Below are 27,816 nucleotides of genomic sequence, written 5' to 3' on the forward strand. Positions count from 1 at the left end.
TAATAATAATAATAGCAACAACAACAGCATCATCGTCATCATCATCATCATCATCATCATCATCATCCTCATCATCATCCTCATCATCATCATTAGCATCATACAGAGCATCTAAATATCACTTAAGCATCAATTTATGTATCTCGCACTCATTCAATACACTTGTGTTATTATTGTGGTTTGCATAATAATATTTTTCAAAACAAATTTCAGGTTGAAAATGTCCATATCATCATCATCATCATCATCATCATCATCATCATCATCTTTAACATTACCTTCATGAACATTGCCTCATCCCCGTTATCAAACGTGATCACCGTCATTTTACCCATTAAACCATGCCTTTGACAATGTACTAAATCCTGTACTAACTATTAACAATTATAAAATGGCAAAGCGCGGTATTGAAGTGGATTGGTCAAAATGTATCATTTGTCAAGAGATTAAAAATGAAAAATTAGAATGCCCAGCTCTGTCAAAGCGGAAAGACTGTGGACAAGGGTACGTGACTTTTGTTGAGAGTGTTAAGACTTTTAACGGATTAGCACATGATAGTGACAAGCTCGATCTGTCTGTTGGAGAACACTCTGAGGATACAGTGGAGGTCCTGCAGCAAAAGGATGCCAAATGGCACAAATCATGTCGCTCTCGATAACCGGCCACAAAAATCAGGAGGCTCGCTGTGAAAAACCAGAAATTACAAGAAAACGTTTCAAATGACCCCGATCTAGACAATCTCTCATCATCCCACTGTCCAAGGAAGCTGAGTATGCGTTTTCCCTCAATTGACGTTATCACAAAAATTAGGACAAATTGCATGTTTTGCAACCAGAAGACTGACGCTTCCCTTCATTTGATAATGACAAAAGAGATGAGTGAAAATATCTGCGTGGCTGCAGAAATTATAAACGATATCCCGATTCTTTCCATGTTCTCAAATGGTGATTTGATTGCTCAGGAAGCTCATTACCATAAGATTTGTCATGTTCGTTTTATGAACATGAAAAGAACTGCTGAATATTACAAAAACAAACAAAGTGCTCAATCTACAGACATCGATACCAGTTTTGCGTTTGCTGAAATTGTTTCAAGCATAGAACAGAGCAAAGAAAGAGTTCACAAATTATCAGAATTGATAAAGATGTATAGCAAAGAATGCTGCGACAGAGGGTGCACCCAGTCGTATGTTCACCCAACCAGGTTCAGAGACAGACTCCAGCGGGTACTACCAGGCCTAGACAGCTATTTCTCAGGAAAGGAAACATTTTTAGCCTTCAATAAGACAACATCTAGTTTACTTGAACAGACTCACATGGAAAAGGCTGACGACGAAGTATTGACTTTATCCCGCGCGGCTAATATAATTCGAAGAGATCTGGATAAATTAGAAAAAGCTGCTGCTGACTTCTCTCAAGTCTCCGAAGAAAAATCTGTTCCACAGTCATTACTCTGTCTAATAAAGATGATTTTAGTTGGATCCTCATCATCTAAAAGTGTTCATATACGTCACCAAGAAAGTCTCTCTTTATCGCAGTTGATAGTTACTAATCGAACGAGACAAATCTACAGATCCTTGCAAATCAAGTAAACCTGAACAGTACAGCAAAGGGTCTAGAGATGAATGTTCAAAAGACGAAGGTAATGGTCATGTCAAAGAAGCCTGAAAAAAGCGCAAAAATCCAAATTAATAATCAAAACATCGAACAAGTAGATTCTTTTAAATATCTTGGACAGACAATGACCAACAACGGAAAGAATGAGCTGGAAGTGAAAAACAGGATTGCTATAGCTAAGTCGAGGTTCAGTCAACTGAATAACATTTTAACTTCGCAACAAACGCAGATGATAACGAGAATAAGAATACTCAAATGTTATGTCCACTCAACACTTCTCTACGGCTCAGAAACATGGACCTTGAACAAACAAATAGAGAAAAGAATTGAGGCCTTTGAAATGTGGACTTTCCGTCGCCTTGGAAAAATCAGTTGGAAATAAAAGAAAACAAATCAAGAAGTCTGTGACATCCATGATATCAGACCGACCCTAATGAAAGTAATAAAAACAAGAAAACTTAAGTATTTTGGACACCTAAGACGCCATCAAACTGTCAACAAGGACATTCTTGAGGGTAGAGTTGAGGGGAAAAGAGGAAGAGGCAGGCCAGCAAGAACTTGGATAGATGATGTGAGGACATGGACAGGATTGTCGGCAGCCGAATGCAGTCAGCAAGCTGTCAACAGGGAAGATTGGCGTGTCATTTCAAGTCGACCTCAACCCATGAGATGACACTGGAAGAAGAAGAAGTTACCAACAGCATTGACAGACTAAAGAGAGATGAACCCACTGTAGCCCAAAAGCGAATAATGCCAGCAAAGGAGACTCCTCTTTCACTGTTTATTGGTATGCATCTTTACAACGAGACACGATCAAAAAAGATTGTCAATACTTTGTTTAATCTGGGCTTAAGTGTTTCTTATAAGCGAGTTCTGTCCATTTCATCCAACATTGCCCGGGCAGTGGAAAAACGATTTGAAGAGGATGGTGCTATATGCCCCGTTTCGTTGAAGCATAACCTTTTCACAACAGCAGCTGTCGACAATCTTGACTACAACCCTACCTCAACTACATCTAAGTCTGCTTTTCATGGTACAGGAATTTCTATATTTCAGCATCCACAGTTTAGTGGAGATGGTGAAGAGCGACTGGGCCTTGGTGACGTTTTCTCTGACGATGTTAATACAGATTGTACTGAGACCACAGTTCTGAAAGATTTCATCACCGTGAAAGAAGAAATAACTCTTGGAGCTAAACCGTGTGTTCCACCAATTCATGATCATGTTAATTTTCATTCTGAAGAGATCAATCTTCAGAGATCATTACAGAAGGAGGACCAGTGGTTAGAGCATGTGCTATCCACTAATCCGGAGGAATTGGTAATTAACTGGCCAGCTTTCCACTCAGATAGACAGGACAATGTTTCACCCTCAATCATATCAATGCTTCCACTTCTTGAAGTAGCTAGTAACAAATCTTCAACAATCAAACATACAATGGATAACCTAAACAGCATCACACATTTTTTTTAATCCTGGACAAACTCCTGTGCTAGTTGCTGATCAACCGTTGTACGCCGTTGCCAAACAGATTCAATGGAAATGGCCTGAAATCTATGGGGAGTCAAAATTTGTTGTCATACTTGGTGGATTGCACATTGAGATGGAATTTTTGAAAACCATTGGGACGCTTTTGGATGGAAGTGGATGGACTCACATTTTATCGAGAGCAGGAATTTGTGGTGCTGGAACAGCAGATTCTTTTTTGAAAGTCTGCCACATCAAAAGAACAAGATACGCTCATCAGCTAACAGTTGCTTGTCTTTCAACTTTAAAACAGGAAGCCTACAATATATATGTTGAAAAGAACGGGCATGCCTTTATGTCAGTTGAGGAGTGAAATTCAAAGCAAAGCAAAGAATCAAGTCAGTTTTATTTTTGGGATATGATTATAAAGATGGAATTGCTTACATTATCATTAATCAAATCTTTCCGCACTGGAGACTTCTTGACCTATGTCGAATCTTTACAAGAATTTATTTCCTTTCTGTTTGCTTTGGACAAAACCCATTATTCTCGGTGGTTGTCTGTCCACATTAGAGATATGTTGATCCTACCTTTGTCTTCACCCAAAGTCTATGTGCAGTTTCTTGCAGGCAACTTTACTGTCAAGAAGTCAAGAAGACACTTTTCATCAATGACCATTGACCAAGCTCATGAGCAGAACAATGAGAAACTAAAGGGCTCTCTTAATGTTATCTCTTTAATTGAATCCCCCTCAACATTGCATCAATGGGTGTTGTCTGCACCGCAAATTGACAATATGGTTGCAACTTTTCATAATGAAACATCCTGTAAAGAGATCAGAGACATTTAGACGACAGTACATCAAAGAAGAAAATGTTTACAACAAATCTAAGAAGCCTCATTGATACCTTCAATACAGTTGGCAATCCGTTTTTGGACTCTCGTGGGAGTGTTGTCAGAAAATTGTTTGAGACAGGAAAAAGGCAATATGATGAATTTGTTGAAGAAAGAATTAGGACACGGAAAACGAAAGTAACAGATCCCTTAAAGTCAACAAGATGAAATTATTATCCAGCAAGCCAGCAGTAAAACAAACAACAAATATGAGAAAGGTTAAAATACTAAAAAACGAATCAAGCTTGTTTTCTCAACTGTACATTGCATGTCAAAGAAGAGGTGGCAATTTGAACAATTTTTTTGCACATGAGAATAGCGCATTCCCACCCTCGTTGGCCAATACAAGTGTTAATAAATCTCAATTGCTTTGTTGCCTTCATACTGATTTAGAAGTCCTCCATTCCCCCTCATCGTCTACCACTATTTTTGATGGAGCAGCGATGACAAACATAATCATTCCAACTCGACGACAGACGTATGGAGGGTATGCTATAATTTTTACCAATAGTATTATACCTCAATCCAAAGCAGCTACACGAATCGACTTAGTTTTCGATCAATACCATCCACTCAGTATAAAAGCGACGACCAGATCTAAGAGAGGCCATGGCATTCTCAGACGAGTAACGCCAGATAGTACAGTTCCTAACAATTGGAGGGAATTTCTTAAGAATGAGCAAAATAAAACAGCTCTCTTTTCTCTGTTGTCAAAACACTTCGTTGACACAATCATAGGAAAAGATGCATATGCCACCATTGGGCCAGAAGAAATCAGCAACAATTTAACCGTTGACAATCTAGCTCCATGTAACACAGAGGAAGCCGATGGCAGAATGTTACTTCATGCATACCATGCAGCATCATTGGGACACACAAACATCATGATCAGATCCGTTGACACCGATGTTGTTGTAATAGCTACCGCACTGTTTACACAAATCACCTGTTCAGAGCTATGGGTTGCTTTTGGCACCGGAAGAGAATTCAGATACATACCGATTCATGAGCTTGTTAATACTTTGGGTCCTGAAAAAACTGAAGGATTGCTCTTCTTCCATGCATTTACAGGTTGTGATTCTGTTTGGGGATTCCATGGAATAGGAAAAAAATTCGCGTGGGCAGCATGGTGTGTTTGCAGCATTGTCATCAAAACCAGGGAATATATTGGATGACGATTTCAGTGAATTGGAAAGGTTTACAATTAAAATGTACGACAAAAAGTGCCATCTTCAGTCAATCAACGATGCCAGAAAAGAACTTTTTGCACAGAAAGGTCGATCTCTTGACCGTATACCACCAACTGCATGTGCCTTCCTGTATCACGTCAAAAGAGCAGCATACCAAGCAAGCCACATCTGGGCTTCTTCTCTCTGTGTCGATGCCTCACCACCGTCTCCACTTGAATGGGGGTGGAAAACTACAGAAGATGGACTGAAACCATTTTGGACGAGTAATCCAGAGGCAGCAAAAGTGTGTCAAGAATTGACCAAGTGTCGCTGCAAGAGAGGGTGTCAAACAGAAAGATGCAAGTGCTTAAGAGCAAATCTGCCATGTAGAGATTTATGCATTTGCGGGGGATCCTGTCAGAACTAAATTAAATGTAAGTGACCAATCGTTTCATTCATTACTCTTTTTTCTCATTCTAACTTCGGACGTTCATCATCACCACCATCATCACTATCACTATCACCACCACCCTCAAATCATCATCATAATCATCATCATCATCATCATCATCATCATCATCATCATCATCATCATCATCATCATCATCATCATCATCATCATCATCATCATCATCATCATCATCATCCCTATCACCAACACCACCTCATTATCATCACCACCATCTTCACTACACCTATCACCACCATGACCCCATCATCATCATCATCATCATCATCATCATCATCATCATCATCATCATCATAGTCATCATCATCATCATCGTCATCATTTTGAGCAACACCACCACCACCATCAACATCATGTTCATCGTCATCGTCATCACGTCAACACCAACATCAAAAACACTAACACCAGCATAATCTCTCCCCCCCCCCCCCCCCTCCCACCCCCCCCCCCCCCCCCCCCCCCCAGACCTCATAATAAACATATTCTACCTGCCCATACGGTCCTGTACCACATAAAGTCACATTTTAAATAATGATAATCATTTAGGCCAAAAAATCAACCACTTACACAGGTTTAAAATGATATATTCTTAAAGCGTCGAATGTGTCAACAAATATTTCATGGATTACGCCCCTTTGTTTTAATATAGCTCATAAAGGCGGATTTTCATTTCCCTATTTTGTACTGTTAGGAGCATTTCTCGATGTGGTTCTATATCCTCATCGATTAATAGTGGTCTCAAGTTACTTTGTACCAAATTTGGTGCTTTGTTTTGTTTGTTTGTTGTTTTTGTTTTTAAGGGTTTTACGGCGCTTGCAACACATTTAGGTTATATCAGCGCCAGTAAAAAGGAAGAAAATGGGATAGTAAAAAGTTCTAGAATTACAATTAAAGCACCCAAGAAAAAGTAAGACAAAGGGGAACTGAGAACAAATAGAGATCAGATGTAGATTCCAAGAGCATACCACCAATGTACTTAGTTTGAAATCACCTACAAGTCTCATCCAGACACAAGCACAAAATCCAACAAAGAGGAACACACTCAAATGCTTACATAATACATTCAAAATAAAAATAATAATACATAACAGAGAGATGATTTACAAGGAAAAAAATATCATCTCCCAAAACAATAACTATGCATTTGACTGTTTCCCTCCCAGCTAGGATTCCGGCCAGTGCCAGGACAAAACCAAGTAATCTCATTCCGAGACAAAGACAGAAAGCATGTTGGAAAACAGATATAAGGGGATAGAAGACACAGTATGTACCTCCCTGCCCGCTATGGGAGGTCAGGATCCCCACCCAGTAATTTGGTGCTTTCATCACTAATTTGCACGATTTTACCCTAATTCCCCTAGCTATGGTATCCATTCCTGAACACACATTTATTAATGACAACACTATAGAAATGTAAAAAGGTGTGTTCAAAACGCTGCATGACACAATGCAGAAAGAAAATTACAATTTAAAAAATCATCCCAAAAGTTCTGCCTACCTCAACTGGGATCGAACCTCAGACCTTTAAAACATCATGCCAAAAGTTCAGCTTACCTCAACTGGGAATCGAACCTCAGACCTCCTGATTACAAAAATGTCGTGATAACAACTAACACAATTGAACAATGATCAAACTGTCAATACAAAAAAATTAATGGTATTGCAGATTTGAGGAGAAGAAAAATTATTTTGATATTAGGACAAAAGACACTAAAGTATGGTTGTGTGGTCGTGTGGTATGACACTGGCCATCATGGTCAAATGTTCGAGTCCGGCTTTGAATGGTGTATTGTTAAATCCTTAGGAAAAGCTCTTTACTCACATTTTCTCACATTGCTCAGGTGTAAAAAAATTAGTATCTGGCCGTTAACAGAATTGTCCCTGTTGAGGAAAAAAAATTCTATAATATCACCTTAAAGGCATCGTGTCTCATCCTCATTATTAAGTGTTGCTATAGGCTAAGGACCCTTTGTAAAGCTTTGAGGACGTTAAGTGGATATTGCGCTATATATAGAAATGCTCAAGTTTTTTAAGTAACAGTTTCCCATTGCTCTGGCAAAAGGGATTATTTAGCAGTATGACAAGGTGGAGGTATGAAAATGACACATTTATCTGACATGGCGGTTTTTGTTTTTTTTAATCCCAAATTTTGCAAGCTAAAAGCAGCAAAATTTGCAATTAATTTTTTTTCCTAAAAGCCCAAAATTAGTTCATGAAAGAGAAAGGTATTTGTTAGTTTTTAAGAGTTTCAAGGCGCTTGCAACAAATATCAGCGCCAGTAAAAAGGTAGAAAATGGGATAGTAAAAAGAAACTTCTCTTGATTAATTATCTTTCCCGAGCTTTCAAATTCTTTTGTTTTGCCTTTTAAAAAATATTTTATTGTTTTTTGTTTTTTGCTTTTTTTTCTTTGCAAAATCTCGAAAATTTGCAAAAGTTTGCAAAACAAATTGCAGATTTTGCGGCCACATTGCAAATCCGTGGTATTTTAAGATTTTTTTTGCGGCCGCAAGCAATGCAAAAAACCACCATGCCAGATTTATACACATATTTTGAAATGAAATGACACATTTATACACATATTTTGAAATGAAATGACACATTTATACACATATTTTGAAATGAAATGACACATTTATACACATATTTTGAAATGAAATGACACATTTATACACATATTTAAAATGTATCAATAAAATTTATTATCCATTTCAATTTGAACTTCCTTACTAATACATCTTCTGTCCATCATTGTGATTCATTCACTTACACACCTTTCTCATCTCATCGCCTTATTTTTCAATTCATGATGCGCAGAGTCTTGTAAAACAGGCCGGCATATTTGAGTCTGAAAGAACATTTAAAAGCTCTTTACTCATGTTCTCTCACCATACTGAGATGTAAAATGAGTACCTGGCTGTTAACAGTGTTGTCTCTGTCCGAAAAAAATTGTAATATCGCCTAACAGGCGTCATGTCACGTCCTACATTTTAAGTGTGTTGCTGTTGGTCAGGGACCTCTTGTAAAGCGCTTTGAGCACGTTTAGTGGATATTGTGCTATATTTAAAATCTCAAGTGTGTCAAAAAAACTTAATCTGACGTCTACAACATCTGTCTTCATTCATTACAGTGAACCCTCCAATTCATTTGACTATTGTCATCTACTTTACATTAAGGTAAAACAACTAGAATTATCATTTTTTTAAAAATAATTGAGCTTTATATAGCAAAATATCCACTAAATGTGCTCATCTACTTTACATTGAAGGTAAAACAACTAGAATTGTCATTTAAAAAAATAAAATTTGAACTTTATATAGCGAAATATCCACTAAATGTGCTCAAAGCGCTTTACAAGGGGTCCCTGGTTAACAGCAACATTTAACATTATCATCAATTTTATACAGTCAATGATCAACAATAAGTTGATAAATAGAGATGTTGGCAGTGAAGCAATGAGTGACATATACTTGTTGTCTTTGTAAACTTTGTAAATCATAGCCCGACATTTATCCAAAAATTACGTTTGTAATACAAGGCACCGATCACCTTCTTCTTCTTCTTCTTCTTCGTTCCTCTGATGGACATCTATGGCTGCAGTCCGATATCTGCTATGAAGTCTGTGGTCCGCTTTAGGTCCTCAGCCTCACCATAGAGCTTTGTGTTGAGTGTTGTAGGGGTGACCCAGTGGTTCGAACGTTGCACGTTGTATAATGGGCAATCCATAAGCACATGTAAAGTGGTTTCATGGTCGGTTCCACATGGGCAATAAGGGGTTGTTCCAATACCTAGCTTTGTAAACATATGTCCTCTTAGTCTATTGTGTCCTGTTCGGAGGCGGAATAGAGTGACTTGGCTACTTCGCTGAATGGCATGGATTGGATCCTGCTTGTTGTGTTCTAGGTGTGTGTCATTCCTTTCTTTGTCTATTTTTAGCTTTATTATTTTCTTTTGCTGATGGTAAGTGATTGACGACTTCGGTTGTTCCTTCTGGGCTCCTTCTTTGGCCAGTTGATCGGCAATTTCATTTCCATATATACCTACATGACTTGGAATCCACTGCAGCACAATTTTTCCTGTTTTATCAGATAAGCCCTCAAGGGCCTCCACAGTGTGTGCGGCTTCAGAGTCCTGGTAATTTTCAATAGACCGGAGAGCATCATCAGAGTCTGTCAAGTAAACCACATTTTTCCCGTATATTCTGTGATCTCTGGATAGTTCTTTTGTTGCATTGAGGATGGCTTTTTCTTCAGTTTTAGTACTTGTGCACATTGAACCCACTGATACAGATATTTTTGTTTCTGTTTTATCTGTCCAGTGTATGAGTGCACCAGCACCTCCATTCATGAGGGGGCCGGAAACTGAGCCATCTGTATAAACTCTTATCCAGTTGGTCATTGGGTATTTTTTATCGATCATCTTTAGGGTTTGAGCATTGTCATTATTGCTTCGAATGTTTTTCTTGTTGATGGTTATGGATTTTTGTTTCTTTTTCCACGGTGGTGGTTTGAGATTTGGGACATTGATTTGGGCAATATCTTCCTTTGGTGTCACTTTATATTCGCTCTCTAGTTTTTGTCCCAAGGCGATGAAGTTTTCCCTTTTGAGTCGATTCTCTTTCTTTTCCATTGTACTTGGATGCAGTGGTTGGGATTCCATGAATTTTATTTTTGAGAATTGTGTCACTATTTTTAAATTTCGTTGTTCTTTGAGAGGTTTTATTCCTGTGTGGGTTTCCATCTTGTGAATTGGTGTTGTTTTCATTGCTCCAGTGATCACGCGTAGGCATTGGTTTTGGATTTTTTCAACCTTTTGAAATTGAGCCTGTGAGCACGTTCCCCATGCCGATATGGCATAGTCTATTGCAGGTCTTACATATCCAAGATATGTCTTCTTCAGGACGTTTGAGTTTGCTCCCCATTGCGTTCCAGCAAGTTTTCGGAGAAGCTGCATTCTCTTGTACCCTTTCTGTTGACTTTCATCTATTTGATGTTTCCAAGTGAGTCGAGGGTCAAATTTCACTCCTAGATACTTAGGCATAAGGTCTTCTCTCAGAATCTTTCCATCTAAAGTTAATCGCATAGATTGCTTTTTGGTTGATAAGCTGAATGTTGTGTATGTGGTTTTATCAGCATTTACTCTCATACCCCAGTCTTTTGTCCATTTGCTCAAAGCATCAAGAGTCATCTGTATCCTGGCCTTTGCAGTACCAATATTTCTTTCAGTGCATATCAGTGCAAGGTCATCTGCATACATGGCTGCTTTTACTCCTCTGCATTTGGTTTCGCAGATGTCATTGATAAAAACGACAAAGAGGGTTGGTGAGAGAACCCCGCCTTGTGGTACTCCATTTGTCATGTTCGTTAGCTTGCTTTTAGAGTTTTGAGATTGGACTCTTGCTTTTCGATTTGTGAGGTAATCTTTAATCCATGCAAACATGTTGTGTGAAACGTTGGCTTTCTTAAGTTTGAGAAGTAGTCCTTTTGTCCAGACTTTGTCAAATGCCTTTTCCATATCCACCCAAACTGTGACTGTGTGTTTTTTTTCTTGGTAACCATTTTCGATCAGCTGCGAGATGTATGTTATCTGGTCCTCTGTGCAGCGTAATTGTCTGAAACCAGCCTGTTCATCTGATATCAACTTATTGCTTTCTAAATACCATTGGAGACGGCGATTAACAATTCTCTCCATCAGTTTACCCAAGCAGCTTGTCAAACTTATTGGCCGGTAGCTTTCGGTTTTATTTTTTGGCTTGCCATCCTTCTTAATTGGTATCATGGTTGCCTGTTTCCATTTGAGTGGAAGTTTACCCTGTTTCCAACTTGCATTGAACAGTTGTTTCATTTTCCTCTTTGTGAGGGTTCCTAGGTGTTTCAACATGTCATTAGTAACATCATCTGGACCTGGTGATTTGTTCGTTTTTAGAGATTTCAAGGCAATTTCTACTTCTTCTTTTTTAATCGAACTGAACATGACATCATCTGTGGATTCTTTGGGTGTATCCTTGTGTTTTCTCAATTCTTTGTGGACTTCTCGTTTTCGTTCTTTTCTAATCTGTATACTCCCAACACTTGAGTACTGCTTCATAAAACAGTTTGCTGCTTGTTTTTTGTTGAGAATCCTCCCCTGATCATCTTCTACTGATGGTGCAGCATATCTGTTTTCTTGTCCACTTAGAGCTTTGGTTAGGTTCCATAATTTTCTTCCGTCTCTGTCGTAGTCAAGTTGTCTGGTTTTTTCATGCCATGCTTCCTGTTTTGCTTTTATTGTTTCTTTCCTGAGAGTTTTTTCAGCCTCTTTGTAAATTTCCATATTCTCATCATTTGGCTCTCTCTCTGCTTTTTTTCTGTGTTCAGTGACTTGGCTGTTGAGACTTCCTAATTTTTCAGTCCATCCTGGACAGTAGTCCTTTCTTGATCCTCTGGGGATTGATTCTTTTGCAGCTTTCATGATTGATTTTGTGAAAGCTTTGGCTGATTTTTCTACATTCCTTGTTTTACAGTTTATCTCTTTTGTATAACTATCAGTCAACTTTGAAAACAGAGTCCAGTCTGCTTTTTTATAATTCCATCTCGGAGGTGGTGCCTTTCTGTCTTTTGCATATTCTTCAGTTATTTCAACCAGAATGGGACGATGATCACTTCCTGCCAGTTGTTCCTTTATCTGTTTACTGACTTTTCCGGTGAGATCTTCAGATATGAGAGTTAGGTCTGGGGTTGATGTTGTCTTCCATGCTCTTGAGAAGTATGTATCTGGGTCATCTTCATTTCTGACAATTTGAAGCTTACTGTCTGTAAGCCAATTTTCAAGGGTTTCACCTTTTCTGTCTAAGTCATTGTATCCCCAGCTTGGGGAGTGGCTATTGAAGTCTCCCACAACAATGAACTGTTCTTCTTCACTTCTTATGTTTTCAATTGGCAGATTCTCTGATGGTGGGCTGTAACAGTTTATATATTGTGTATTGCAATTTGTTTTTGGTAATTTTTACAGCCAATATTTCAACAGATTCATCTGTCGTTATTTCATTTGTCGCTATGTCATTTCTGACGAAGATGATTACTCCACCTTTGTTCCGTTCTTTTCTGTCTTTCCTAAAATGTTGATATCCCCTTATTGAACACCTAATGTTTTCTGTGAGGTGTGTCTCCTGTATGCAGGCAATATCTATCTTCTCATCCTGAAGAAACTTGGAGAGGGCAGTCTTTTTATGTTGTATCCCTTCTGCATTCCATTGTAGCAATTTGATAGTTCCAGTAGTCCGTAACCTTGCATCTCCTACCCTGGTTCCACAGTAGGAGGGCAAGGTACCACCAGATCGCTTGGGTGAACCCTGTTTATCAGGGCTCGACGCTAGGTCCGTCCGGCGGGAATCCCCAGACTTCGCGCCATATCGTCCGACAGTTTTGTTGTCCATCATTGTGAGGAGGATGCGTGTCACATTAATTTTTGGGTTGGTTTCCCTCTCCAGACTATTTGCGCCTTTCGGCTCTGCGACTCCGACTTCAGCGGTTCTTTATTCTCTGGATGTGATTCCATAGCCTTTCATCTTCCCAGATCCACAAGGCAGTGGTGGTTTGAAGTTGGAGTTTTCCTTCTCCTAGACACCAAAAGAAAATGTAAATTAAGTTCTTTTTAATAGAGCGCGTGCAAATAAATAATCCCTAAGATTGTACTACTTAAAACTTATCACTTATCAATTTCTTTCAGTATTCGCCATAGCCCAGTATTTCTGATGTAAATGTTGCTGCTCGAAGAAATAAATAATAATGTGAAATTGAATGAAAGCTTCAATTTAATATACGAAAACAGATAAAATGGACGTTTCGGGTTTCCTTTTTATCAACAAAACAGGGTGAGTGAAATACTACAGTCGAATGAGATAATGTGGTAGTTGCATCAATTTTTTTTGTTTTTCATCTTAACAACGCCACTACCACATTATCTCATTCGTCTGTGGTGTTTCACTCATCCTGTTTTGTTGATAAAGGGGAAACCCGGAAAATCCATTTTATCTGTTTTTGTATATTAAATTGAAGCTTACATTCAATTTTACATTGTTATGTATTTCTGATATAATTTTTTGCACAGTGCCAGGTTATGAGTTTACAAAGTTTGCAGGCAAGGCTAGTTTTTTTTGTTAAAAAAATCACTTCATAATTTGTGAGCCACCATCTCAAAACAGTATTATGTCAGAATGAATTGAACACAGACAGCAAATATATAGACATGAAATAATGAGAACTTCCAATGTCGAGTCATTCTCCACCGTAACAAAGAGAAACTAACCATAATTTAAATATTTGTGACTATAAATATAAATTGAATTTACCTCTTTGAAACATGTAAATCGTGCTACTCGAAGCTTGAAGATATAAATAACAATGCGAAATTTTATCTGTTTTCGTATATTAAATTGAAGCTTACATTCAATTTCACATTGTTATTTACCTCTTTGAAACAGTAAAATGTAATGAACAAATATGAATACGAATAACAGAAACAGCTTCGACAAAATACCAAACATGGAACGTGTCTGGCTCTACTATGGCTCAAATTGTGTAAGACAAGCTCAAAATCTTATCATAAGTTATCCAATTCACCCCGACATCATACCATTTTGAGAGAGTGGGTCATATATTTAATTTGTCTGATTGCTCATCCATGTGGATACGAGAGAGCTTATGTCAGACATTGTCAGCCTTGATCTTAACTATCCTGTCACTTGACACACACACACTTTGGATAAGGAGGAGGGTGATGAGGAGGAGGAGGAGGAGATTCACACACATCTGTTTCCGGAGGGGGTTGGGGTTGTAGTGGGGAATTGGGGTGGGGTATGGGTGGGGGTGGGGGGGGTTGGAGGCACGGAAGCAGTGACCTACTTTTGACTACACATTAATATCAAATTCTGTACTGCGATGACTGTTGATGCGACGTTCTGTCCTGTGATCAGATACCTGTCCACGACTATGTGAACTCCATTCGGCTCTGTGCCTGAAGAGACATAAATGAATGAATGAATAAATGAATGAATGAATGAATTAATTAATAAATGAATAAAAAGATGAATGAATGAAAAAATAAAGGAATGTATGAAGGAATAAATGAATGAATGAATGAATAATTGATTGGAATCATAAATAAATAACCAATGAATGAACTAATGAATATATGAACAAAAGAATGAATCAATCAATCAATCAATCAATCAATCAATCAATGGATGGATGGATGAATGAATGAATGACTGAATGAATGGATAAATGAATGCATACGTGGATGATTGAATGAGTGAATGAATGAAAACTATCATTTATAAATTGCCTTTCCACCATTCAACAAGCTTCACGTCACGTCACTTTTCTTCATTTCCCAAAAGTAATTGTCAACAGATTTATATGACAAGATGTTCAACGAGCATCTTCTTACAAGAACAATTATTGTAGATCATAAATTCCTCATTAACTCATGATAGTTGTGTAAAGTTTCCAATAGGATTCAATAGTCTGATGTCACGTCGCCAATCAATGGCGGCCATCGTGGTTCTAAACAAAGAAAATCAGTACTTTTTATTCTTTATGCTGGCTAGAAATTTACATATGTCTTGTGATCAGAATGTGTAATATGTAAAAGTCAAAACATGATCAGATTTATAATGGTTTTTTTTCCTCTGGATATGCTTTTATGCTCGTCGAAGAAATATTTCATAAGGGCGTCCGCCATTGTTCCGATAGTTTAGAGCCAGTTACTAAGTTACCATGCGTCATTACGAGGGAAATGACGTTACGGCAGTTGAAGTGTATTCAGCTGTGCTTATATATAAGGGTTGGTGTGCTTAATGGGGAATAATAGGAATAAATAAAGGAAGAAACCCATCATTGAAATCAGTGGCTCAGCGATGAGGTGTCTCCTACTCTCAAAAATAATCAAGCAATGTTAACCCTTCTACCGCATTGGGGTCAACCGGAAATAACGACCGGTTCCCAGTACTTGCATAGCAAGTTTGAATGACGTAGCTAACATATAGCATCACTCGGGTTTGACCGCGTCATTTCTTACGTCAAAAACTAGCTTCATACTCAACCCAAACAGCTTAAATAAACTGTTTGCTGATTGGATGAAACTAATAGTATCAACCAATCAAACTTCGGCTTTTATTTCATAAAGAAAACAATGAAATTTTTATCCTAATCAAGGTCGGGTCTGTGTTACATTTTTACAACTGACGCGCGTGTTACTCGGAAAAGGTGTGTTACATTAAAACCACCGCCCCGGTATTGGGCTCGGAATGGTGTGTTACCTTTATACAACAGTCGAGACTCCGGGATTAAGTGTGGTCATTGCTGGATGGATGAGAGTAATTGGAAAAAATCCTGGTTCCAGTGCTATTTAAATTGGGTATGGCATTTTACACACATTACCTCAAACCAACTCAGGTATAAATGAGTATAGGCAGTCTCGGTTACTGTAAGTGTGATAGTCTAAAAAGGACACCTAATAGACAACTAGTCATGTATGAAAATGGAATTATGGTCACAATGGCATGCTGGGGGAATTAAATAAAACAGTGGGGAGCCCATTGAGCATGGTAAATCTGTGTGAATGTTCTATATAAATGTTCATATTTCTTTTACACATTTATAGATAGTATGTACTTGGCTTAGAAACTCACAACATTGCCATCCAGAAGTATAACGGACCAACACACAAAACTGTGTATAACCATGAACTTTTACAGTCTGGTTAATACAGTTTAGTGAGAATTACTCATAAACATGGATGGCAAAAAAGCAATAACAAAGACCTGAGTGATGTCAACTTCGTTCTGTCTATAGCCTGGTTAATACAGTTAAGTGAGAATTACTCATGAAACATGTATAACAAAAAACAATTATAAAGACCTGAGTGATGTCAACTTCGTTCTATCTATAGTCAGGTTAATACAGTTAAGTGAGAATTACTCATAAACATGGATGGCAAAAAAAATTATAACAAAGACCTGAGTGACGTCAACTTCGTTCTATCTATAGTCAGGTTAATACAGTTAAGTGAGAATTACTCATGAAACATGTATGGCAAAAAAACAATAACAGAAGTTACCCGTGTATTTTCCTCCATGGTCTTTGACGAAATCTTCCAGAATGAGAGGCATGCTAGAAAATTCTGGCAGGTAGGCTATTTCAAACAAGGATGGCTGCAATAGAATCGTAGAGAAAAAATAAAAGCAAAGGCTAAGTTGAAATTAGTTGCTATAATATATCAAAATTTAAATTGTTGGGCATGATAGAAGAAAAAGAAGAAGATGAAGAAGAGAGAGAGAGAGAAGAAGAAGAAGAAGAAGAAGAAGAAGAAGAAGAAGAAGAAGAAGAAGAAGAAGAAGAAGAAGAAGAAGAAGAAGAAGAAGAAGAAGACGAAGAAGAAGAAGACGAAGACGAAGACGAAGACGAAGAGAAGAAGAAGAAGAAGAAGAAGAAGAAGAGAAAGAGAAGAAGAAGAAGAAGAAGAAGAAGAAGAAGAAGAAGAAGAAGAAGAAGAAGAAGAAGAAGAAGAAGAAGAACAATTTATACTGCGCATCTATCCCTAAATAACTTGAGCTTTTATATAGCGCAATATCCACTAAACATGCTCAAGCCCTTACAAAGGCTCCCTGACCAACAGCAATCTGTAACATGAAAAATGAGACATGACACCTGTTAGGCGATATTGTAGTTTTTTTCCTACAGAGACAATGCTGTTAATGGCCAGGTACTCATTTTACACCTGGGTACGGTGAGAGAATGTGAATAATGAGCCTTTTCCAAGGACTCAACTATGCGCTGAGTGAGGCTCAAACCCAGGACCTTCCAATTCAAAAGCAAGTGACATACCACAAGACTACATAGTTGCAAAATCAAGGTTTTATTTTCTTTCTTTCTTTTTTTTTACTTTAAAAAAACTAATTGAACTATGTCAGGACTAGATAAGAAAAAAAAATGAAGGGAATTTTAACTTCGCAATTTAAAAAAAAATTATATATAGATCTTAAAATAGCCTCACCGCAGTCAAACAATAATCTTCAAAACACCAGGTTTTCCCGTCTTCCTTTATGGCTGAACAAAGACCTGCAACTCCTTGTCCAATGGCACAGATGGGCTCTACATAGAAAAGAAGAAACAAAAAATGAAAAAAAAAAGAAAGTGAACATTAACATATTTTAAATCATAGGATTTTTAGAACAATAGAATTGGAACACGCAAAAAGGAGACATTGATGTTTTTGTGACGAAAATATGTCCTGAAATTTTAAATTTCTTGCTGTTTTGCCTTCTTTTTTTTATTGGCAGAGTGTTTTACAATGGAATGTCTTCGGAATCAATAAAAGATAATTAGTTTTTTAATGGTTATAGGGTTTTAACTGCTGGCCAATTTATTTTTCCCTCTTTTTTAACAAAGAGTGATCACTTCATTACCAAGTAATGGATGATATTTTGGTCCTTTGTGAGGAGAAATGATGGAATGATGATATTTCTTTTCACTGTAACTGGCTGACATTGACTGTATTTTTCAGTAATTGTTGCCATCCTTTGACAGATTTTTAGCAACTGTGTTCATCTTTTAAAGAGCAAAACCAAAACTAGAGGTACCTAAATGAGCCAATAAAATGGAAAGAAAGATAAAGTGAGTAAATGTGACTCATATATAAGGGAACAACACAAAACAAAAAAAAAAAACAACACAAAAAATAAAAGACTTGTGTTGTTTTTGTTTTGTTTTGTGTTGTTCCCTTTTATATATGACTCACATTTACTCACTTTATCTTTCTCTCCGTTTAAAGAGCAGCTTGCCACAAAGTTCAGTTTATGATCAAATTTTGTAAGAAGCATCCAAAAAAAAAAAAAAAAAATGGAAATCAAACATTACATAAAATTGCAGACCCTCTTTGTCAAGAAGACAAGCAATACTCATCAAAACCTAAAAAAAAAGTTTTAATAAAATCCCCCAAAATATGAAGACAGTACACTAAAGCTGTTTTAAAGATATTTATCTACAATTTTTGTTTGTTTGTTTGTTTCTATGTTCATTGTTCATTTTAATAAAAGTAAAAACTAGACCAGCAGGCACTCTACTACATGGGCTGGATTCTATACCCATTGACAAAATTGTGACTCTAGCCAGGAACAGACGAGCTTGGTCCCAATAAGTGGATTCCCTGTGACCGTGACACTTTCATGCTGGTGTAGCATAGCACCTTATAGGTGCCGTACTAATGTACAATGCAACTCATACATACATTGTTCATTTCACTAACAAGGGTTTATGCCAGTGATACGTTCAGAATTTGTTTTTGTTATTCATTCGTATCTTTTTATCGTAATTTTTTTTCTAGTGTTTTTTACAACTCCAGGCTTAATCAGTCAGCACCATAACAGTCCTTGTAATCAGGAGGTCTGAGGTTCAATTCCTACTAGAAGCAGGGATTATTTTTTCTCTGCTTGGTCTGGCACTGTTCCATACACATCTTCCCAGATTTTTATTCTAAACCAGTGCCTGTTTCCAAATTTGTTACATTTCTGTTCCTTGTTTGAAAATTGTGTGGTTGTGGTCTTGTGGTATGACACTCGCTTTCGGATCGGATCCTGGGTTTGAGCCTAGCTCTGTGCATAGTTGAGTCCTTGGAAAAGACTCTTTACTCACATTCTCTCACCGTACTTAGGTGTAAAATGAGTACCTGACCGTCAACAACATTGTCTCTGTTGGAAAAATTGTAATATCCCCTAACAGGCGTCATGTCTCGTTTTACATGTTATGTGTTGCTGTTGGTCAGGGACCCTTTCTTTGTAAAGCGCTTTGAGCACATTTAGTGGATATTGCGCTATATAAAAGCTCTAGTTTTTTTTGTTTTGTTTTTTTGTTTTTTTTTAAAGGGAGTGAATCCATGAGTGCAAGTAGGTCAGGCCAAAAAAGCCTGAAATTCAATTCCAAACAATTCAAAAAAAGCCTGAAAACTTATATTGAAATGCGCCCTATTGCCTCAAAATGGTATTATGTTGAGGTGATATAAATACCGGAAATAAATTAAAATCAAATTCAAAAAGCTTTTTTAATAAATAATTTTTTTTTAAAAGTTTTTTAATAGATTAAAAATTTTAACATTTTAAAAATAAAAAAAGAAAGAAAAAGAAAAAGCCATACTTTTTTCTGCTATAAAGTGATGTAAAATCTGATTGAGGTCGTTGTTCTTGGCCAGGTCGTGGATGGCACCAGGACAGGCTGGAATCATCATGGCAGAGTAGCGATTCACTGGGTAAATAATACAATAAAATTGGAAGAAAACCAAAATTGAATATATCGTTAAATAAATAATATAATATATGCACATTTATAAAGAGGGCATTTTCACAGTTTGACAATGCTCAAAGGGCTTTCATCTCTTACTCCTCATCTTTTTTGTTCGTCTTCTTTTCCTCCTCCTCCTCCTCCTCCTCCTCCTCCTCCTCCTCCTCCTCCTACTGCTGCTGCTCCTCCTCCTCCTCCACCACCACCACCGCCACCATCACATCCTCCTCCTCCTGCTCATCATCTTCTTCTTCTTCTTCTTCTTCTTCTTCTTATTCTCGCTCACATCTGATCTCTATTAAGCACAGCCATTTTCTCAAAACGTTCCACACAGATAACATTTATGAAATAAAAATATAACAATGAACACATGCAGAATTATAAACCAAGCCAGGAGAAAGAACGCCTGAATTTTCTATGATTATGACAGTCATCATTCAGTCTTTCTACATCATTATTACTACTATTTTAATTACTTTTTTCCCCTATTACAAGAGCTGTAACCTAACAATAATTGCCTATTTGGACAATAAAGATTATTATTATTATTATCATTATTATTATTATTATTATTATATTATTATTATTATTATTATTATTATTATTATTATTATTATTATTATTATTATTATTATTATTATTATTATCATTATTATTATATTATTATTATTATCATTATTATTATTATTATTATTATTATTATTATTATTATTATTATTATTATTATTATTATTATTATTATTATTATTATTATTATTATTATTATTTTTATATTATTATTATTATTATTATTATTATTATTATTATTATTATTATTATTTATTATTATTATTATTATTATTATTATTATTATTATCATTATCATCCTTATTATTATTATACTCATATCATCGTCTAGATTAGGACAATAATATTCTCTGACTCTTCAACATCTATTCAATTTTTTTTCTTTATCATTTTGTTTCAACCTCAGGAGAGGAGATGGGTCACTGCCAAGTCTACCAAACCCACAGAAAGGACTCATGGGAAGCAAACAGAAATGGCAGGATAACATTAAAGATTGGACAGGATTGACGTGGAACAATCTATAGAGGAAGGCCCAAGACCGTGATGAGTGGCGTCAAACCGTGAGGTCTGCATCCCATGAGTCCCCCCGACGACCAACCGGTCATGGGATAGAGTGAGAGAGTGAGTGTTCAACCTCAGTGGGTCCCGATAGCTCAGTTGGTAGAGCACTTGCTTCTGAAGCAAAAGGAACTGAGATCGATCCTAGGTGAAATTGAGAATTTTTTTCTGACCCTCCAGTTCACCCAGCAATGATTGGGTAGCTGGGTCTGTTTCTTTTATTGAAGACAACAAAAAACAGTTTCTTTGCCTAGAAAAAAAAACTAAATTCTTTGATTTCTGGTCATTTTACTTCACCACAACTTCTTGAAATCTGGTTTATCCCAACATTATACTGTTTTGAGAAGAAAGGTTACAATTTTGTAGAAAAATAATAGATACAAACCATCCACAGTGTCAAGGCCGATGGGGGTCGAGCTGGACTTTGATCGAAACTCATTGAACCATCGACGATTTGTGTCATCTTGATTCACGTACTCCGCTTGTCTCCCCTGGATTTCAAACAAATCAAATTTTGAACTACATTATCATAAATAAAAAACACAAATAGACCTCTATACCAATTAAACTTCAGACACAAGCTACTGAAACTGGGATCAATTTTGCCAAATGGAAGTCATTCCAAAGCAGGCTTTGCAAGTTCAGATCCAGCCTTAAAATCAAATTTCACAACTTTTGTCCCACATTCTCGACCATATTCAGAGTTAATCTTAGATTTGACTTTATTTTGATAGAAGTTATTTGATGTGGATAACAGCGGAAGTAAGAAAATTAAATCCTAAGAGAAAATACGTCTGTAGGGTCTGGAGATAAAACCGAAATAAGCAAGGCATTATTCGCAAAATGAGCATTGAAAAAGACAATGTGCCAAAAGTGTAGATCAAACTCAGATCCCTTGGATGAGATGCATTGTTTTTCATCCATTCTGTAATCTCACCCAATGAAATTTGAACATTTGTCTAATGCAACAAAAACAAACAAACTAAAAAAATACAGTAATATAACAAAATATTTATCTAAAAATAAAACAATTTTAAATATAAAAGTTTTACATTTCTTCTCATTTTAAATTTAATATTCCTTTTTGGCATCTGGTTTACCTAACATGACACCATTTTGAGCTAATGAAGGAAAATATTTGCTATAAACAATTGGTATACTTCTCTTACCCCTGGAGAGGCCAGCTGTATGGAGAGTGTTTGATTGACGAGAGAGCAAGCCTGCATGAACGATGTGGCGGATACACCTGAAAGTAACATTGAAAGGAAGAATAGAAAGAGAGGAATCAGAAGTGATGGTGATGATGGGGGTGGGGATAGGCTGGTGGTGGTGGTGGTGGTGATGATGTTAGTGGTGGTGGTGATGGCAGTGGGGGTAGCGGTGCTGGTGGTGGTGGTGATGGCAGTGGGGGTAGCGGTGCTGGTGGTGGTGTTGATGATGGTAATGGTAGTTTTAATGTCATGGTAGCAGTCATTGTTTTGGGGGAGGTTGCGGTAGGCATCGTTGTCAAAAACATTTGAAGTTGAAGCAGGCTTGAGCTGAGGAAACTAGGAGGTGAGAAAAACTTGAGAAAGGGACAGAAATGAAAACAATCACAAAAGGTCAAAAGAATGGTCATCTTCACATGCCTCTCTCTCTCTCTCTCTCTCTCTCTCTCTCTCTCTCTCTCTCTCTCTCTCTCTCTCTCTCTCTCTCTCTCTCTCTCTCTCTCTCTCTCTCTCTCTCTCTCTCTCTCTCTCTCTCTCTCTCTCTCTCTCTCTCTCTCTCTCTCTCTATCCAATATCTTATTATCACATATGCTTTTATTCTTTCTCTGGAGAAATCTTTCTACAAGGTCTTTTTCATGAAAAGACAGAGGGGTATATGCTAAAGAAAGGCAGAGATATTCCAGCTTCATAATGAAAGTCTATCAATAAGTCGATAATTTTAAACCCTTTTTCTGCCTCCATTTCTAATTTTGACTCAACCACGGATTGATGCCTCAAGTAGACGAACCATAAAAAACAACAGAGGACCAATTTTTCAGAACCCATCCGCATCAAATTATTTAACTTACCTTATCTTACAACTTACAGCATGTGTTAGATAAAAGAAGTGAGACAAGGATGAGTTTTATTCCCAGACCTCTTCAACATGTACACTAAAATAATTTTCAATGAAATTGAAGAAGTACGAGGTGTTGTAAGTGAGAAAGAGGAATTTCATCTAAATAAGATTTGCCTCTTAAAAATACGGGGAAAATCTCTTCATTTGTCCCAATGCCACGCCCACAAAATTTCCATTCTTGTTCAATTTGCTTATGAAATGATGTTCAACTTACCTTCTATGGCAGAACTAATTACAACTAAACAACTCCCTCTAGAAGTTGCCATTTTTATTATTATAAAGTAGCAAATGCGATTAGTCGTAACTTCAGACTAATAAGTAAATAACTATCGTAATGTTCTAAGTTTTATATCGCTGGAGACCATCGAAAGTTTAGTTTACATTATTCGGTCAATTGTAATTGTCTCCCCTAGAAATTGTTTCCTTACTTCTTAATCTTATGAGTGTGAGTGTGTGGTGTTAAAAATTCCGTCTCACCATGACATTTATCTGAAGGTCATGGTCGGTTACACGTTACATCATTATTATTTTATAAGAAGATAATGCGCTACACTCATCAAATCGATGCGTACGTCACATAGTAAAGGTTATTTTGTAGAGGGGTTACGCCTTATTGTCAATTACAGTAGACCTAAACACCAGAAAATCGTGGTTTATTAGGTAGAGACGACGTCGGGCAGGGAGAATTGTTATTATCCGACATGTACATTTATGCAGGTCTGACATCTGAACCCACTTATGGGCCTAGTTTGAAATGAACAATATTTTGCGTCATTTTTTTTTAAGATTTCTTTTACAACGATGAGCCCATAAGGAATTGGGTTATCAGACCTGCAAATAAGTGCAAGCCGTTATTATCCCTATATTTTTTTTTAATTTATTATGATTTTTTATTTTCAAAATACTATATGCACACTTATGACATGATTTGTAGAAATACATCGAGCATGATATGACATTTCTAAAGGAAAATACAATAAACATATTATATTAATAGCTGAATAGGATTTAACAAAGAGATGTCATTCATCAAATCCATGTGTCATATGTGACCCTTCGCCTCAAAACGGGATGGTTAAGATGTTGAAAATTGAATTTATAGCCAGAAATATCTGACTTGTGTTGAGTTTGTATATTTTATTGAGGAGAATGAATACCATATTTTAGGGTGATAATGCCAATAATTTATATTTTTGACCAGTTTAACATTAAATTCGGCTTTTAAGCATAAGATTCGTACCGTTTTGAGACGATGGGTCACATATAAGAGAGTTCCTTGTCGTGAGCAATGAAGTAGAATTTTTCATTAAAATCTAACTTTCTTCCAGGGGCGGTTGGTCACATTGTATTTAAGGCGGCACAAATCCGAAATACAGAATCAAATTTTATTGGTCTAGTTAATTTAACTTAATTTGACCTACTTTTTATGTGTGTGTGTGTATGTGTGTGTGTGTGTGGAGGGCGGTATTGCAATTGTTTGCATATGTGCGTGTATTTGTGTGTGCGTGTATGTGTGTGTGTGTGTTAGAATATTAACGAGACATACTCACAAAAGAGCATCAATTATCTTGGACAAAACTTGTCTGTTAACTTTCACCTGTTCATTATAACGACTCACAGACGCAGCATGTCCTGTTTCCAACTGATTTCTTATATCTACAACGTTGAAAAGTTTATATTTAACAGCATCTGTGACATGGCTATTTGATTCAGAATGTTTCTTCAGTGCCTGAGAGATGTGCGCAATATCACTGAATCCTCCTGTTGTCCGTTATAGCATACATCACCAAAAATCAAGCAATAAAAACAATGAAGCGTTTTACGGCTTTCACTGGCAGTAAGCCATTCAACATTTTAAAAATAATCATTATTAAATCGGCGCTGTCTCCTCGGAGTGTTAGAAACTAAGTTAAAAATCACTGGTTTGTGTGGACCTAAATCTTTCACCACTATTTTCTCTTGAGGGGATAAGTGTCGGAATTGATTATCAATTAAAAAATCAACATGATTCATGATTGGTTACAAATTACAGAAATAACTTTTTAAAATAAAATGATTCAAGATAAAAACAGGTATGTTTCATAAACAATGACAACAGCGATAATACATTTTCTCTGAATACGAACGGTATGACACACAACTTTAGAATAATAGAATTTAAAAATCCACATTTAATTCCAAACGCAAAGCACTTGTTAACTTCACACACAATCAGCGACATCTTTATATACTATTATTAGACAATGCACACAATACAAGTTGAGTAGGGATCGCTGGGAGTGTGCGGGGATGAAGGACTCCGTGGGGTCAGGGATTTTTATTTATAGTACCATGGGGCTCTTCTCGGTGCATACTTTGTTTACTGTTCTTTTTTATATTTAATATATATTTAAGCAAAACAAACAATGATGAAATATATATTTATTGCCACTCTCTTCATCCGTATATCTAAGTGAAGCAAAGCCTCTTCTTTCAGTGATAAAACTGATATGGTTTTAATTTATCCCAAGTAGGACCTCAGGGCGTGCATCGCTAGATTGGCCGTCTTGGCCTAATTATTTTAGCAGTGAAAGACAATAGTTAGTTGGGGAGGGAGGGTGGAGGGAGATTGGGGAGTGGTAACTAACTTTCTTCAAGGTACAACGGAGTATAGGATAAGGACAGGACGGCCAAACGAAGACTGGCTCATATAAACAAAACAAAACGTCCCCACCACACCACACCCTCCGCTCATTGTCACCCCGCGCAGGCAACGGGGGAAAGATGAAACGTGCCGATTTGACGCTACCTTCGCGGAGCGATGCACGAGTCATCAAATATTAAATTCAAAACAAAAAGCAGTATGTGCTAAATTTTTAATTTTATCAAAATTTTAAAATTGAAGTTTTTTGTTTGGCTGACATGTTAATCTACGGAAAATATAGGGCGGCACAAAACAACTTCGCTCTATTGACCGACCGCCGGTGCTTTCTTCCAAGGACTGATAACCTAAAAATTGAAGAGTTTCTCCCATAGAGTCACTAGTTTATTTTCCCCATAGTTTCTCATTAGTTATGCGATGTCTCCAATACGCACCCTACCCTGTGCTGGCATATGATAAAATCTTTTTTAATTTTTAATTATATCGAAATATGTAAGCTATAGATAGTATGCGCTTGGCTAAGAAGCTCATAACATTGCCATCCGGAAGTATAACGGACCAACACACAAAACTGTGTGTATCCATGAACGTTTATAGTCAGGTTAATACAGTTCAGTGAGCTTTACTCATAAACGCGGATGGCAAAAAAAAAAATAAAAAAAAAAAAAAACAATAACAAAGACCTGCGTGACGTCATCTTCGAACTATCTATACTGTGCCCTGAACCAAGATTTTTTAAATCTTTGAGATTGTCTTTTCTATCGGCAATCAGACCGGATCGGACCGTGGCCTTCATAAAGTTACGATCAGTCCCACAGATCAGTGAGAGGGGCAGATAATATTATGACAACAGGGGGGGGGGGGGGGGGGGGGGAATACGTCATCAAAACTGGCTGGTGAGAGGTCGAGCGCCGCTATTTTCTTTTTTATGCAACCAGGGACGCTGTGCAATTTAGCCTCTATTTTACTCTAGTCTGTGATCATACCTGCGGGTTTTATGAGAAGCTAATCGAAATCGAGACGGTCTTAGATGCGGGAATGTTATGATATTTAATATTTGATTTGGTACCCCTCGTGTAATTCTAGTTTAATTCATTCATTGTTCAATCTCACGTATGGAACAACTTCATTCACCCACCCTTGTTTGTTGGGTTTTTATTGGTATACCAGATTAGCGTAGAAATGGTCAAATTAAATTAGGAAACCCATGGGGGGGGGGGGGGGTCGCTTATCTTCATTATATTATTATTTAATCATTTCCTCGGCCAAATTTTGTTTAACTATTGGTCCAATTTGAACTGTAGACGAAGAAGAAGAAGAAGGGGGAGGAGGAGGAGGAGGAGGAGGAGGAGGAGGAGGAGGAGGAGGAGAAATACGAGTAAGAAAACACTCAGGTAACGCTAAAACAGAGAGTCTATAAACCTCCCCTCGAACAAGCGTTCCGATCCTTAGGCTTCTACCGCACTAGGACAGGACTGTCCCAGCACAAATTTGTCTTGTCCCACTGAAGAAAACTTCGGGCCTCACCGAACTAATGACTCCTGTGTGCCTTTCTACCTTTTTTTAAAAATTACATATGTGACGGTCTCCGAATGTTTACGCCCGTCTTCGATAGGGCGAGGAGAAATGCCTTTCACAAAGAGATAATCCCCGACCAACTGTTGAGCAAGACAACTTAAAAGGGTCGCACAAGACATGTCACAAAAACCCACTGGTTACCCATCGAGCACAGTACATGTTTGCCATTCTTGAATCGTGTTCACTGGGGAGGGGGGGGGGGAGGTGCTTTGAATGTAATAATACGAAATGTTACTGAATCTAAACTGCTTTAATACCAGATTCTATTTATGTTTTGCATAGAATAACCATTTAAAGGAACCGCAGTTTTCAAATACAAGAGGTAAATAATTAAAATGACATAATTTGTCTCACGTCATCTCGCCTCGCGTGGGGCAACAAGAAAAAGAGAGCCGTCTGTGATGATGCACAACCTTCGTACAGTAGGTACAGGTACTA

At 37.2% G+C, this 27,816-nt stretch overlaps 1 protein-coding gene across 4 annotated transcripts in view; it reads right to left on the reverse strand.

Annotated features, from left to right (window-relative positions):
* The window catches only part of LOC144978150 (glutamine amidotransferase-like class 1 domain-containing protein 1), a 29,973-nt gene extending 6,323 nt beyond the window's left edge, over positions 1-23,650 (reverse strand). Inside the window, exons 1-8 of one of the 4 annotated variants that reach the window (XR_013646473.1) lie at positions 23,374-23,569; positions 22,223-22,299; positions 21,439-21,544; positions 19,785-19,892; positions 17,650-17,747; positions 16,714-16,807; positions 13,219-14,607; positions 8,990-9,162 (exon numbers count right to left, since the gene is read on the reverse strand). Coding sequence is in view for 3 of the 4 variants with exons in the window: in XM_078923822.1 (XP_078779948.1) it covers positions 14,496-14,607; positions 16,714-16,807; positions 17,650-17,747; positions 19,785-19,892; positions 21,439-21,544; positions 22,223-22,299; positions 23,374-23,425 (647 nt within the window). In the remaining variant the exon portion in view is untranslated. The other 3 variants (XM_078923823.1, XM_078923822.1, XM_078923824.1) reach the window with 3 other exon arrangements.
* Positions 23,651-27,816: the final 4,166 nt, after the last annotated feature.

Source organism: Berghia stephanieae, chromosome 8 (genome assembly GCF_034508935.2).
Source record: "Berghia stephanieae isolate SIO BIC M18660-M18661 chromosome 8, UCSD_Bste_1.3, whole genome shotgun sequence".
Taxonomy (NCBI): Eukaryota; Metazoa; Mollusca; class Gastropoda; order Nudibranchia; family Aeolidiidae; genus Berghia; species Berghia stephanieae.